Below are 15,925 nucleotides of genomic sequence, written 5' to 3'. Positions count from 1 at the left end.
GACCCATAGCGACCCTGTACAGGGTTTCCGAGGGTGTAAATCTTTACGGGAGTAGAAAGCCTCATCTTTCTCCCGCGGAGCAGCTGGTAGTTTCGAACAGCTGACCTTAAGGATCGCAGCCCGATTCATAACCACTACGCTACCAGAGCTTCCTTTTCGAACCGCTGACCTTAAGGTTCGCAGCCCGATTCGTAACCACTATGCTACCAGAGCTTCCTTTTAGCGTGATGTTATTTATTGGTTCATTTGAAAGCTGTCATTTTTAAAAAAACTCCATGTCCTGAGTTTATCTTTTGATTTTCTCATAAAATGGACATTTTTAAGAATTAACTTCTGAAATTCACTGAATGAGCTGATTCATAGGAATTATAACTATAGTGAGTCACAAATGTAAGTAATTTTATCAAAGTTCTCAAAGAACTTTAAAGAAGCTAAAGATTCAAATTTGGTCCCATAGATCATGTACTAAACATAAATACATTGTTTCAGGGATATACTTTGATGACCTTGTCTTAAAAATCAACTGAGCAATTCTTACTAGATAAAGGAGGTTCACTTCACATTCGATTCACTTAGCAGATTACTTACCTGGGGAGAAAAGGTCCATGTTTTGGGCTTTTTAGGTTGCCATGTGGCTCTGACAGTATGAATGTTGCTTAGAACCTGAAATGACATTGACCATGAAATCATGTAGAAAGCTCTTTGAAATACTACCACTTCCAAGTCCCCAACAGTTAAGAGTGGCTCTACTGAGTGAAGCAATTCAGGGGAAGATGGGACTTTCACTCTTTACTTCACGCAATTCTGTAACGTTTGATTATCTTTTTATATTAAGTATACATAACTTTCAAGTTATTAACAACAAAACCCAAGTTAGAGCACTTAATAAAAAAATAATAAATGATCTGATCAAATAAATTTAGACTTGGAAACTTGGCTAGAAATAAATGCTATCAAGAGAAATATTAAATATGTGAGACAGATTTACTGGAAAAGTAAGTGGAATTTCAGGTAAAAATGAGTTTAGGAAATATTACCCATCAAAGTGTTTCATATACAATTGGCTACCTCGTTGCCTGGTGTGGCACTGTGGGTTAATGCCCTGGACTGTAAAGTTGGTTTGGACCACAAGGTTGGTGGCTTTTAAGCTCACGAGCTGCTCCTCAGAAACCCTATACAAGGTTGCTATGGGTCAGAACCAACTTGACAGCACTTAACAACAACAACAACCTCCTTGCTAAGGCAATACTCACATAGTTATTGCTACATAGCTCCATAATATTCTTTAATAGCTCCAGGCATACAAACTATATTCTTCTTGAAATGTAATCTCTTAAAAAATGCTACAGGCAGGAAGTTCATCCTATAATATACACATATTATATGCATAACAAAAGCAAAAACCCGGAAAGAACAGTTCACATTTTGTAAATTATGGACAAAACTGACAGCTCCCAAATGAAGAAATAATATATAATTTTTAGATCAAAAAATTTTAATATAACACTTCTAAAACTAAGCTTTAAAATTATTTTAAATCATCCCAAACATGTCTTATTAGGTGGTAGAGCTGTTTTCCACATAAGGAAGGGCAATGTTTTCCACATTTCCTTCAACAATTAATACCTAAATTTATTTAAACATTTTCTCATTTTCTAAAATAACATTCTTAATTTGGACTTTGGGGTATAAATTCCTTCTGAATATTACCTGATGTTTAATGTAAGATTGCAGTTTATTTATTCTAAAAGGTCCCTCTTATTTACCAGTTCTAATATCCAAAAACGTCTTTGGTTGTTGTTAAGTGACATCCAGTCAGTTCCGACCCATAGCGACCCCGTATAGGGTTTCCAAGGAGCAGCTGGTGACCTTGAACCACCGGCCTTGCAGTTCAAAGAACTTTGCAATCTGATGCATTAGCCCATAGCACCACACCAGGACTCCAAGAATGTCTTTGTAATCATCAAAATTTATATCCCATACTATCTTTGATTTTATCTTTTCAACTTTCAGAACTCTAGTTTTGAAGTTTAAGCTTAAGTGATAACTTCTTCTTGACATTTTTAAAAATCTTTCTTGATTTACAGACTCTGAGAGCTAAAAAAGGATCGAATCCAACCACTTCAATTAACATTTCAGAAAACTGCAGCCAGAAAGGTTGAGTGACTGGCTCAGAATCATACTGTTTCCTGCAAAGGATGAAACAATCTAGGATTCACAAAGCTTATAGATTTTTCTATGCAGCAAACTGTATTAAGAATGAATAAGGACTTCTGCTCATGATGGTGTATACAGTATGCTTCAGCCCAACTGTTTTGCTCCAACCAGTAGAGTTACAAAGACAGAGTAAAGCTCAAAATACAAGATGACTATTTCAGTGGTCCATAAATAGAAGGGAAAAACAAGGAAGTGGGTGAGGCTGAAACCAGGGGTCTCCTGGGCTCTGAGTCTAGAAACAGGATGTGATGGGTGTTACAGGAGCTAAAGTTTCTCAAAACATGACAAAGGAGTAGAGGCAGCCTTACTATTTTATGCCAAAGAGTTTTTCCTTTTTTTTGAAAAAAGGTTCCTAAGGTATGCATGGGCTAAATGGAACAGAGGTAAATAGTGATGCATGCTTAACCTTGGAACAACAGGGCTCTGTGATACAGGGATCTAGGCATAGTTTGAAGAGGGGAAATAATACTAAGATGCTTGACTGTCTTATGAATATTGGTTTCCCTTGCCTGCTATTGTAAAATAGACACTTGAGTGAGATAGAAAGGAATTTCAGGAAACATGATTACAGAATGCTTATAAGCCCGTCTTCAGCCTATAACTGATTGGAATACCTAAAAAGGGTTCTAGAATGTGCCCATTGAAATAGGTCTCTTGCAAAGCCTTTGCAGTATATAGGACCTTAAGTGGAATCCTGAGCCCCATCCAGAACCTTCTGAGGTGGGACATCCCCACTAGCAAGGACAAGCAGACCAGCCTGGAATTGCTAGAACAACAGAAAATACATCTTCAAAGAAAGACCATTAGGAAAAAAAAAAACAAAATAAAAATGGCAGTATGACTGGCTACTACAAGAATTAGCAGGTTGTTCACCAGGAAGCCATTAAGGCATGCAATCAAGTCCCTTGAGGACAAACCCTCCTCTAAGAATGAAACTCAAAGGGAACATATTAGCAGGCATGTAAGCTTGCCAGTGATCACACTGGTCTACTTGTGAATGGAAAAGGAGAAAGGCAACAATGAAGAAATGGGCTGAGTTCAACCATGTTCCGTAGACTCCCATTAACCTAGAGATGAGAGAGAGAAGAGCAAGGGCTGGTTGGTCGAAAGTGTGGTGAGACCTGGAGACACCTGAGCCCAAGGACAAGGACATAGCCACAGAGCGCTAGAGCTGAGAATGAACCATCCAGCTGATATGAAGTGAGGGGAGACACACAAGAACACCCAAACTAGCATATAATACCCATTTGACCTAGCCTTGATGGCTTGATAATCAGAACTCGACTAGAGGAAGATAAAAAGAAAACAATTTTTGATAAAGGAAACAAGGGTAAATTGCTACAATTTTATGAACTTGACCTATTATTTATGGAGGTAGTACCTCAAAATACCAACAGAGAGGGAAGGAGTCTTCACATTAAGTATCAATGCTATCCCCTCTGCATACAGGGTAGATAGGGCTGGGCAACTTACACATTGGCTACCTAAAATGAGGGGACAATAAAGGCACAAAGTGACTGGCTTATAAGGTTTCAAGAGGGAATTTAGTTTAAGAGTGTGTGGGGGAAGATAAGAGTCCCCACTGAATAGTTTTCATCTTGTCTAGATAGGCCTGTAAAACTGATGATGTGCCCTGTAAACTTTCACTCAATTCACAATAAAAACTTTAAAAAAAAAAAAAAAAAGTTGCTATATGATAGGTTGAGTGCAAAACCAATATTCTCCCATGTAAACTATCACTCAATTCACAATAAAAGCTTAAAAAGAAACAAAACAACCAATATTCTCCCATGTAAACTATCACTCAATTCACAATAAAAGCTTAAAAAAAAAAAGTTGCCAATCTTCTTCCTTATAGAAGGTAGTGAACCTAAGCATACATGAGAGGGATAAAGAAGTTGCTGCGATTGTGCCAGTAAGATTGAAAGTGTCCAGGTTTTCTAGGTCTTTATTTATTTATTTTGCTAGCTCTCCTCCTAATACCTGAGAGAGAAGTGGAATCACTTTACCCTATTCCACCCACTAAGCACAAAAACAAAGAAACAACCCACCTGGATGTTATATCCAACAAGCATAAAGAGACTGAAAGGTTGAGAGAAGAAAGTGGACATGCTAACTCAAAATACTGACTGAGAGGGAAGGAACCTTCATATCAAGCATCAATCCTATCCCCTCTGTATACAGGGCTGATAGGGACGGGCAACTTAGATATTGGCTACCTAAAATGGGGGAAGGGGAGAGTGCTATAAAGGTAGGAAAGAATGGCATAGTAGGTGGTATGAGTGAAGGCCTGTAGGAAGCCTGAACTTCCATTCTCGCCTGGAAGTAATAAGGGACCCAACTTCCCTGCCAGCAAGATGTCAGAGGAGTCTTGCTAAAACAGAAGTTTAAATAAAATCAAGATTCTCATAATAACCAAAATGTCCAGAATACAATAAAAAAAAAATTATTCTTCATATCAGGAACCAGGGAAATCTTAATTTGAATGAGAGATTAACAGACCCACCAGGGAGATGACACAATTGGTGGCTTTATCTGACAAGGATTATAAGCAGTCACCAAAAACTGTTTCAGTAAACAATTACAAACACACCAGAAACAACAACAAAAAGACATATAAAGTCTCAGCAAAGAAATAAGAAAATCTCCACAAAGAAATAGAAGATATAAAGAAAAAGCCAATGGAAATTTTAGAGTTGAAAAAAAGTCGCTTATAGGCTCAACAGAAGAATGGAGAAGAATGAGGAAAGAATCAGTGAACCTGCAAACAAAACAATAGGAATTAGGCAATCTAAACAACCGTGAAAAGACAGAAGGGAAAGAAAACAAGAATCTCAGAACTGTAATAAAAAAATCTAATATTTGTGTACTTAAGGGGCCCAGAGAAGATAAAGAGTTTGGGGTTGAAACAGTATTCCAGAAACAATGGCTGAATATTTCTTAAATTTGGCAAAAGACAAACGTACAGATTTAAGAAGCTGAGTGAACTCTAAACAGGACAGACCAAAGTAAATCACTTCAAGAGACATCATAAAGTTCTGAAAACTAATGACGACAAAAATACCTTAAAAGCAGTGACAGAGAAACCGCATCTTGGTTGGAAAACTATCCAAAGGATAGCGGACATCTAACCAGAAACTATGGAGGCCAGAAGGAAATGGCACAACATTTCTCAAGAGATGAAAAAATAACATCTTGTGTGCTGTTTAGTCAATTCTGACTCATGGTGACCCCACGTAACAGAGCAGAGCTGCCCCACAGAGCTTTCTTGGCTGTAATCCTTATGGAAGCAGATCGCCAGGTCGTTTTCCTGGGTGGGATCAAACTACCAACCTTATGATTAGCAGCTGAACACTTAACTGTTGTGCCATTGGGGCTCCTGAAAATATTCAGAAAAATAACCTTCAGGAACGAAGGGGAAACAAAGATGAAGGAAAACTATGATAATCAGTCACCAGCATAACTATGTGTGAAGAGGGTATCTATGCTAAATAAAGCAAGTTCTCTAAACAAAAACAGCGTGATCAATTAAAAGAAAATTTAGAACATCACAAGAATGAACAATGTGAAGAGTGAAAATATAGATTTTCTTGAATTTTCTAATTATGTTTGACAGTTAAAGCAAAAATTATAATTCTTTGTGATGTGGTTTTCAATGTATGTAAAGGAAATATTTAAAACAATTATAAACAAGGAAGGGTAAAGAGAACTAAAAAGAGGTGAGGTTTCTATTTGTTACTCATTCTGGGATGTTGATACCAGGAAACAGTGGTAAGTTGTTGTTGGTGTGTTGTGGAGTCAGTTCTGACTCATAGCAACCCTGCACAGGGTTTCCAAGGCTATATATCTTTACGGGAGCAGAAAGCCTCATCCTGCTCTCGTGGAACGGCTGGTAGTTTCGAATTGCTGACCTTGAGGCTAGCAGCCTGAAGTGTAATCACTATGTTACCAGAACTCCTTAGATGATGGAAGTTATATACATAGAAAGAAATGCCTAGATTGTATATTGCCTTTCCCTTCATTCAAGTAAAAGCATGTCTAGTCTCTAGTTAGTGATTCTCCCACTCTCCCTGGTAACCATCAAAGAATGTTTCTTTCGTTGTGTACGCCTTTCCTTGACTTTTTATAATAGCGGTCTCATACAGTACAAGTCCTTTTGTAATTGACTTACTTCACTTAGCATAATGTCCTCGGGGCTTATTCATGTTATGAGGTGTCTCACAGATTCATCATTATTCTTTAACATTGTTAGCACAATATGCCCAAGGTAAAAGAGGATAGCAGAAGGTGCACTAGCGTTAAAGGCAACACAGGCAAACAGAATCACAAACACAATCCTGCAATAACAGTAATAAAAATTCCACCAGTGGATGCATAGTTAGACATACAAGCTGAACAGGCGTGGGAAGGTGAATGGGATTACACTCATGAATATGTTTGAATATATATAAATTTGGCATCGATATTTCCACATATGTATTTATATATGCTGCTAATGTATCCACATGTATAGTACAGCATGGAGGGGTAAAGCTATGAAAACTGCTTGTTGCTAGGTGCTGTCAAGTTGGTTCCAACTCACAGCGACCCTACGCACAACAGAACGAAACACTGCCTGGTCCTGAGCTATACTCACAATGGTTCTGCTTCAGCCCATAGCTGCTGCCACTCCATTTCATCGGGAGTCTTCCTCTGTTTCGCTAACCTTCAACTTTACCCAGCATGATATCCTTCTCCAGGGACTGATTGCTCCTGATAACATGTACAAAGTATGAGAGACAAAGTCTTGCTATCTTGGCTTCTAAGGAACATTCTGGCTGTACTTCTTCCAACACAGATTGGTTTGTTCTTCTAGAAGTCCAGGGTACTTTTAATATTGTTCTACAACAGCATAATTCAAAAGCATCAATTCTTCTACAGTCTTCCTTTTTCACTGTCCAACTTTCACATGCATATGAAGCTACTGAAAATACTATGGGTTGGGTCAGGCACACCTTAGTCCTCAAATTGACATCTTTGCTCTGCAACATTTTAAAGAAGTCTTGTGCAGATTTGCGCAATGCAATGCTTCATTTGATTTCTTGACTGTTGCTTCCATTAGTGTTGATAGTGATTCAAAGCAAAATGAAGCCCTTGTCAACTTCGATCTTTTCTACATTTATATGGATGTTGTTAATTGGTTCAGTGGTGAGGATTTTTGTTTTCTTTGCATTTAGGTGCAACCCATACTGAAGTCTTTGATCTTCATCAGTAAGTATTTTAAGTCCTCTTCACTTTCTGCAAACATGGTTGTATCATCTGCATATCACAGGCTGTTAATGAATCTTCCTCCAATCCTGATGCTACGTTCTTCTTCATATAATTCAGCTTCTCATATTCTTTGCTCAGCGCACAGACTGAGTAACTATGGTAAAAGGATACAACCCTGGTGCACACCTTTCCTAATTTTAAGTCATTTAGTGTCCCCATGTTCTGTTCGAACAACTGCCTCTTGGTTTATGTTAGTTTCCTCAAGAACACAATGAAGTGTTCTGGAGTACTCATTCTTCGCAATGCTGTCCATAACTTGCTGTGATGCAAACAGTCAAAAGCCCTTACATAGTCACAAGTCAACACTTTTCTGATATTCTCTGCTTTCAGCTGAGATCCACCTGTCTTCAGCAATAGTATCCCTCTTTCCATGTCCTCACCTGTATCCAGCATGAGCCTCTAGCAGTTCCCTACCAATGTACTGTTGCAGTTGTTTTTTAAATTATCTTCAGCAAAATTTTACTTGCATGTGATATTAATGATATAGTTTGATGCTTTCCACATTCCATTGGGTAATGTCTCTATGGAATGAGTACAAATATGGATCTCTTCCAATTGGTTGGTTAAGTAGCTGTCTTCCACATTTCTTGGCATATATGAGTCAGTGTTTCCAGTGCTGCATCAGTTTGTTGAAAGATTTCAATTTGTATTCTATCAATTCCTGGAGGCTTGTTTTTTTGTTTTTTGTTTTTTTTGCCAATCCCTTCAGTGCACCTAGGACTTCGCACCCCTTCAGTACCATTGGCCATATGGTACCATACCATACTTCTTGAAATGACTGAACATCATCCATTTCTTTCTGGTACAGTGACTATGTGTATTCCTTCCAGCTTCTCCTGATGCTTTCTGCATCAGTCAGTATTTGGCCCATAGAATCCTTCAGTACTGTAACTCAAGGCTTGAATTTTTTCTTCAGTTCTTTTAGCTTGAGAACTGCTGAGTGTGTTCTTCCCTTTTGGTTTTCTAACTCTAGGTCTTTGCATGTTTCATTATAATGCTTGACTTTGTCTTCTTGAGCTGCCCTTTGAAATTTCTGTCCAACTCTTTTATCGCCTCATTGCTTCTATTTGCTTTAGCATCTGTATGCTGGAGACCACTTTTCATAATCTCTCTGACACCCATTTTTGTCTTTTTCTTCTTTCTTGTCTTCTTAATGACCTCTTGCTTCCTGTATAATGTTTTTTATGTCATCCTACAACTCTTCTGGTCTTTGGTGACTAGTGTCCAATGCATCAAATCTGTTCTTGAGATAATTTCTAAATTCAGGTGGGATATGTTAAAGGTCACATTTTGGCTCTTGTGGACTTGCTGTAATTTTCTTCTGCTTCCTCCTAAACTTGCATATGAGCAACTGATTGTCTGTTTCACAGTCTGCCCTGGCCTTGTTTTGGATGATGACATGAAGCTTTTCTACTGTCTCTTTTCACAGATGTAGTAAATTTGATTGCTGTGTATTCTATCAGGTGAGGTCCATGTGTATAGTCATCTGTTATGTTGTTGTTTTTAATGTTTTATTGTGAATTATGTGGTAGTTTACGTGGGAGAACATAAGTTTCACATTCATCCTATCGTATATCATTTCATTGTCATGGTTACAATCCCCTCTATGCATCATTGATCTTGCAAAATTCTATCATGTAATCTCCAGCATTATTTCTATCACAAAGGCTATATTTTCCAACTACTGATCCTTCCTCTTTGTTTCCAACCTTTGCATTCCAATCACCAGTAATTATCAGTACATCTTGATAGCATGTTTGATCAATTTCAGACTGAAGAAGTTGGTAGAATTCTTCAATTTCTTCATCACTGGCTTTAGTGGTTAGAGCATACATCTGAATAACAATGGTATTAACTGGTCTTCCCTGTAAGTGTATGGATATTATCCTATCACAGACAACATTATACTCCAAGACAGATCTTTTTAATGATGAATACAATGTCATTCATCTTCAACTTGTCATTCTTGGCATAGTAACAGAAATGATTATCAGATTCAAAATGGCAAAGACCACTTCATTTCCACTCACAGATGCATAGTATATCAATGTTTATATGATCCATTTCATTTTTGACAACTTCCAATTTTCCTAGATTCATATTTCATACATTCCATATTCTAATTATTAATGGGTATTTACAGCTGTTTCTCTTCATTTTGAGTCGTGGCCCATCAGCAAACATAGGTCCTGAAAGCTTTCTTCAGTCATGTCATCATGGTCAACTCTACTTTGTGGAGGCAGCTGTTACCCAGTTGTATTTTGAGTGCCTTCCAACCTGAGGGGCTCAATTCCTGGCACTGTATCTGACAATGTTCTGGTGCTCTTCATCATGTTTCAATATTCAATATTCTGACAGTGTTCTACTGCTATTCATAAGGTTTTCAGTGGCTAAGCATTTAAAAGTAGTCTGCGTTTCCTTTTTCCTAGTCTATCTTATGGCCTAGTCTGGAAACTCAGCTGAAACCTGTTCACCTTGCATGACCCTGCTGGTATTTAAAATACCAGTGGCAAAGCTTCCAAAATCACAGCAACACGCACGCCACCACCGTACAACAAACTGATTTTACTCAGTGGTTATTGGAAATGGAATCTTGTTAATTAGTTGCAATAATAATGTTTTCATTTTTAACTAGGGCTTAGTTTCAAGAAGCTCTCTTAAGGAAGAAAACAGCAAAGAGCATTTGGGTAACTAATAAACAATTCTATAACTTCTCAATTTTGAAATTTGACATAAATTAGTTTCAGAATTAAACTTATTTTGGTATAAAGACTTGAACATGTTATTCAAAATAAAACTCCAATCTTTGTTTTAAATGTTTTTATATATGGAATAGGGAGAGGACTCCACAGCACTAACAACACAAGAAAACGAGTTAAGAGACTATCAGGAAAAGAAAGCAATTAATCTTTATTTATTTTTGTTTTTAATCATAGGCGACATCTAGTGGCAGATTGAAGGTAATGGTTTTGTGCAGGTGCACAGAGAGTGGAGAAATGAAGGAACTCAAGTTCATTTCTATATTATAAATTCAGATGAAAGAATGTTCATTTTCATATTGCTGAGAGTTGTACTCAGCAGGATCAAAAGCAACCCCACAATGAACACCTTCAAACCAGATCCCCTTCCAGTGTTCCCTATCACACTGTCATGCTGAACACCCGCTCTCCCTCACCAACTCTGTCCAATCCAGCATCACATTTTACTGATTTTTACCTCATAAATCATTCTCTGTTCACACCTTATAATTACCCTCATCTAATCACACTTATGGGAGTGTGGTGGCTCTGAAGGATAAGCACTGGACTGCTAACCACAAGGTTGGTGATCTGAACCCACAAGCTGCTTCACAAGAGAAAGATGAGGTTTTCTGCCCCTGAAAAGATTTCAAGCCTCAGAAACCCGACAGGTCGCTGTGAGTCTGAACCAACTTGAAGGCACTTAACAACAACAGCCACACTTACATTGCACTGACTAAACTCTCTGTAAGATTTCCAGAACTTGTATTAGCTCATTTCATCCTCACACTGACTTCAGAGCTGTGGAACATATGACACAGTAAGAGTACACAACTAAGCAATCCGGTCCAGTCAGGGTTCAATCCTCAGCAGTCTGGCTCTAGATTTTGTTCTCTTGAAGATGAATGTTGCCTGTTGACCATTACACTGTGCCATAGTCTACTCATGGCCCTTTTGGCCCCCTCTAGTCCATTCTCCAAGGAGCTCTGGTAGTGTAATTTTTACGAATCGGGCTGCAAACCTCAGGGTCAGCAGTTCAAAACTACCAGCAGTTGCGCGGGAGAAAGATGAGGCTTTCTGCTCCCGTAAGGATTTACAACCTCGGAAACCCTGTGCAGGGTCACTATGAGTCAGAACCGACTCCACAGCACTTAACAACAACAGTCCGTTCTCCAGAGAGGAATCGGAGATCTTTCCAAAGACCTAACCATGCCACCTCTCAATGATATTCACATTTTAATATAGAGGTAAACTCTTTAAAATCAGGGCTGTGTCTCTTCCTTCTCTCAACGGTATACTTCCTCGTATTCTCTCTGCTTCATCACAGTGGCCTCCCATTTCCCAAGTCCTTTTTAACCACTGAACATTTGCCTGTTGCAGTGCAGTGAATTACTACGGTATATGGTTCGTTTACCCAAGTCTTTGTAACTTCCACCAAACAACTTTTTGCCCTCATGGACCTGCATAAGAAAGGTGGGAGAAAATATTGATAGGACAATAGGATTCAGTTGTGAATGAGTGTTAACAGAGTTCACTGTGATTGTAAAAACTTGGAACTCTAATGGGAGTATAAAGTGAACTCTTTCGGCAGCAGGAGGGGGGAATCTAACTACCATCAGAGAGGAGCCAGGACTGGAGCGTGTCATTTAGACCCTGAGAACACTGTGCATGTCACCTTGACCCAGGGGCAGATTGCTGGGACTCCAGAGGAGCCGAAGCAGCAGAACCATGAGCCAGAGCACCAGACAGAGTGGGGGGCCTTCCGGCCCCTGAGCAAGGAAAGCTGAGCGACTTTAGGCAAGCTTGCTTGCTTGCCTCCAGACACTTACTTGGGGTCGCCAGAGCTGAGCGCCTTCAGGCTGAGGTTTGTGGTAGAGTGGTGTGTCCTGTGGGCATTTATCAACAGCCCTAAAAGTGCTTCTTAACATTGCCCAGGCAGAGAGGCTTGCCTATGGGCACAGCTGAGGAAAGGTTGTCTTGATTTTAAGATCTGCGCCCTGAACATTTCTGACCCAGAATTATAACCGGGTGTGGCACTATGGGTTAATGCACTGGACTGCAAGGTTGGTTTGAATCACAGGCTCACCAGCCTCTCCCTCAGAAACCCTATACAGGGTCACTATGAGTTGGAACCAACCCGATGGCACTTAACTACAACTTCCCTAGTAAACACTATAACTATAGTAGTAGGGTTGGTGCCATTTTTTGGCACCTGTGGTGTTTCTTCTGCTTAGACAAGTCTTCCTGTTTCCCTCAGACCTCAGTTCAAGTACACCTCCTCAGGAGGGAGCTTAGATTACTGATTTGGAAAATTTCTTCTTTTCTAAGGCAAGTACTTAATGCTATATATTTCCCTCTAAGCAGTTTTAGCTACATCCAAGAAATTTAGATGTGTGCATTCTCATTTTTGACTTAGCTTAAATTATTTTCTAATTTTCCCTGAAACTGCCTATTTAACCTATGGCTTACTTAGATGTCTTGTTTAATTTCCAAGTATTTGGAGATTTTCCCATTATCATTCTGTTCCAGACTTCTAATTTAATCCTATATTACCAGAGATATATACAAGTATAATTGCAATTATTTCAAATTTCTAGAGGCTTGTTTTCTATCTCAGGATATAGTTTATCTGGGTTAACATCTTTTGTACCCTTGAAAAGCATACATATTCTATTCTGGGGTGAGGTGTTGTATAAATGTCAATTGGTGGTGGTGGTGGCTGTGTGCTGTGGAGTCAGTTCCGACTCATAGAGACCCTGTACAGGGTTTCTGAGGCTGTAAATCTTTACAGGAGCAGAAAGCCTCATCATTCTCCCGTGGAACAGCTGATAGTTTCAAACTGCTGACCTTGCGGTTCACAGCCCAATTCATTTATTGATACTGTTATCAATTCTCTTACATCCTTACACTGATTTTCTGTCTACTGATTCTATTGATTACTGAGAGAAAAGTATAAACTCTCCAATTACAGCTGTGACTTTCACCATTTCTCCTAATTCTATCCTAATTTTTAATTAGAAGCTGTGATGTTAAGTGTGTACATATTCAGGATTGCTGTCTTCTTGGTAAATTGTCCTTATCATTATATAATGTCTCTCTTTATCTTTGGTAAGTTTTCTTGTTCTGACCTCTACTTCGATATTATTTCATATACATATATATGAAGGTTGTTGTTACTGTGTGCCATCAAGTCAGTTCCGACTCTGTGTAAGATTTCCAAGGCTGTAAATCTTTTCTTTTCTTTTTTTTTTTTTAAAGGTTTTTATTGTGGATTGAGTGAAAGTTTACAGGGCATATCGTCAGTATTACATTCAACAAATCATATTGTTTCATTACAATGATTGTACTCCCCTCAATGTACCATCAATTAACAGTATTTCTCTCTATCCACTTTAGCTTTTTTTTAAAAAAAAAAAAACCCACTCAAGCATATACAATAATTTACATCTCCAAAGGGCACATTCTGCAAGTCGGCTCCTGGCCACCAGCTCTTAGTCCCTCTCTTCTTAGTCAATGAATCTAGAGTCCTCAGGCGCTCCCCCTCTCCATGTCCCCATCTCTGGTGCCACTGCTTCTCTGGATAAGGTCCCGCATTCTGCTTCTGCATTCCTCTCTTGATGGTCCTAGGGTCCTCTGTTTCTGGACTGTAAGATTAACCACTCCCCTTTTTTTTTGGTTACAAAACTTCTACCTTTATCATTGTGACAGTCGTGATTATTCATGATAACAATTATTCACTATTGAATCTTAGGAATCTTATCCCCATCTCTTTCCACCAGACCCATTTACACAAGATGACAGCTATTCAGTGGGGATTCTTTCTTTCCCCCCATACTCTTAACTTAACTCCCTCTTGAAACCTTGTAAGCCAGTCACTTCATGCCTTTATTGCCCCCTCATTTTAGGTAGCCGATGTCTAAGTTGCCCATCCCTATCTCCCCTGTGTACAGAGCAGATAGCATTGATACTTGATTTGAAGACTCTTTCCCTCTCTGTTGGTATTTAGAGTAACTACCACTCTGAGTATAGATCAGGTTCATCATGAAGATGTATCTTCTGTTACTGTAGCTGTTCCAGTCTGCTTATCCTTTGTAGTGGGAATGTCCCACCTCATAAGGTTCTGGATGGGACTCAGGATTCCACCTAAGGTCCTATACTCTGTAAAGGCTTTGCACGAGGCCTATTTCACTGGGCAAGTTGTAGAACCCCTTTTAGGTATTCCAATCAGTTATAGGCTGAAGACGGGCTTACGAGTTGTCTCTGATTATGTTTCCCAACATTCCTTTCTATCCCAATCAAGTGTCTATTTTACAATAGTAAGCAAGGGAAACTAATATTCATAAGGCAGTCAAGGATTTTAGTATTATTTACCCTCTTCAAGCTATAACTTGATCCCTCTATCCCAGAGCCCTGTTGTTCCAAGGTTGAGTATGCATCACCATTTACCTCTGTCCCACTAGGCCATGCAAACCTGTTTCAGTGTTCCCCTATCTATCTTGTTCTTCCGCTTCCTCCCCTCTTCTTGTATTGCCCTCCCCAACACCCAAAGTAAACCCCCCACTCCAACCCCACTGTGGTTACCTTATATTCCATTTAAGACCGTTTATTTTATCCAGTAATCTACCTGACCTTCCCACCACCTGGATCTCTGTTCCTCTGTGTTTACCTTCTTTCGTATAGTAATTGTTTTGATCATAGACTGTCCTCCCAGATCCTCTGTTCTTATATTATTCTGTTCTTGACTCTTCCATTTGTCAATTAAGTTCAGGGTGATGCTGCCACGTATGTCATTCTGTAGTTGTTGTCTGTTCTTGTTGGTTCTCAGTCCACAGAACTTTCTTTAGGATGTTTTTCATAGCAGGGTTGGCTTTGGCAAAATTCCTTAGCTTGTTTGTCCTGGCATATTTTGATTACACCATCATATTTGATTGACAGCTTTGCTGGGTAGAAGATTCTTGGGTGGCAGATTTTTTCTTTCAGGGTTTTATATATGTCTCCCCATTGCCTTCTTGCCTGCATGACTTCTGTTGAGAAATCCGAGCTTAATCTGATTTGTTTGCCTTTGTATGTTATATTTCTCTTTTCCCTAGCTGCTTTCAAGATCCTGTCTTTGTCTTTGATTTTGGATAGCTTGATTATTATATGTCTTGGTGATTGCCTTTTAGGCTCTATCCATCCTGGGGTTCGTTGAGCTTCATGAATGCTTATCTTTTCACTTTTCATGATGTTAGGGAAATTTTCTTCCAGAAGCTCTTCAATGATCTCCTCTGTGGATTTGTGTGATTGTTCCTGTTCTGGAATGCCAATAATTCTTGTTATTCCTTTCATGTTGTCCAACATGAATCTTTAGCTTTCTTCAGATTTTTTCATCCTTTTTTGTATTTGCTCTTCTATCTTAGTAGTGTTGAGAGATTTATCTTCTAGCTCACTAGTTCTGACTTCTATCTCTTCAATTCTACTCCTTTCAGTGTATTGTCCATTTCTGATATTCTATTATTAATCGTTTGGACCTCTTTCTGTAGGTTTTGAATTGTATCCAATGCTGTATCTATCTTATTTGATTGTTCCTGTAGCGCTGTCCTGACTTCTTCCTTATTTTTCTCAGCTCCGTTATATAGTGTTTTGATACATTTTATAATAATTTTTCTGAATTCCTTCTC

At 38.9% G+C, this 15,925-nt stretch overlaps 1 protein-coding gene across 1 annotated transcript in view; it reads right to left on the bottom strand.

Annotated features, from left to right (window-relative positions):
• The window catches only part of NPHP1 (nephronophthisis 1 (juvenile)), an 84,445-nt gene that overhangs the window by 27,510 nt on the left and 41,010 nt on the right, over nucleotides 1-15,925 (bottom strand). Inside the window, exon 10 of the mRNA XM_006873545.1 lies at nucleotides 589-663. Within this exon, the coding sequence (XP_006873607.1) occupies nucleotides 589-663 (75 nt within the window). The remainder of the gene's footprint in view (nucleotides 1-588; nucleotides 664-15,925) is intronic.

The sequence above is a fragment of the Chrysochloris asiatica genome, unplaced genomic scaffold, assembly GCF_000296735.1.
Source record: "Chrysochloris asiatica unplaced genomic scaffold, ChrAsi1.0 scaffold00245, whole genome shotgun sequence".
NCBI lineage: Eukaryota > Metazoa > Chordata > Mammalia > Afrosoricida > Chrysochloridae > Chrysochloris > Chrysochloris asiatica.
Note: the sequence above shows the minus strand (reverse complement) of the source record. Positions and strands in the feature narration are given on the sequence as shown.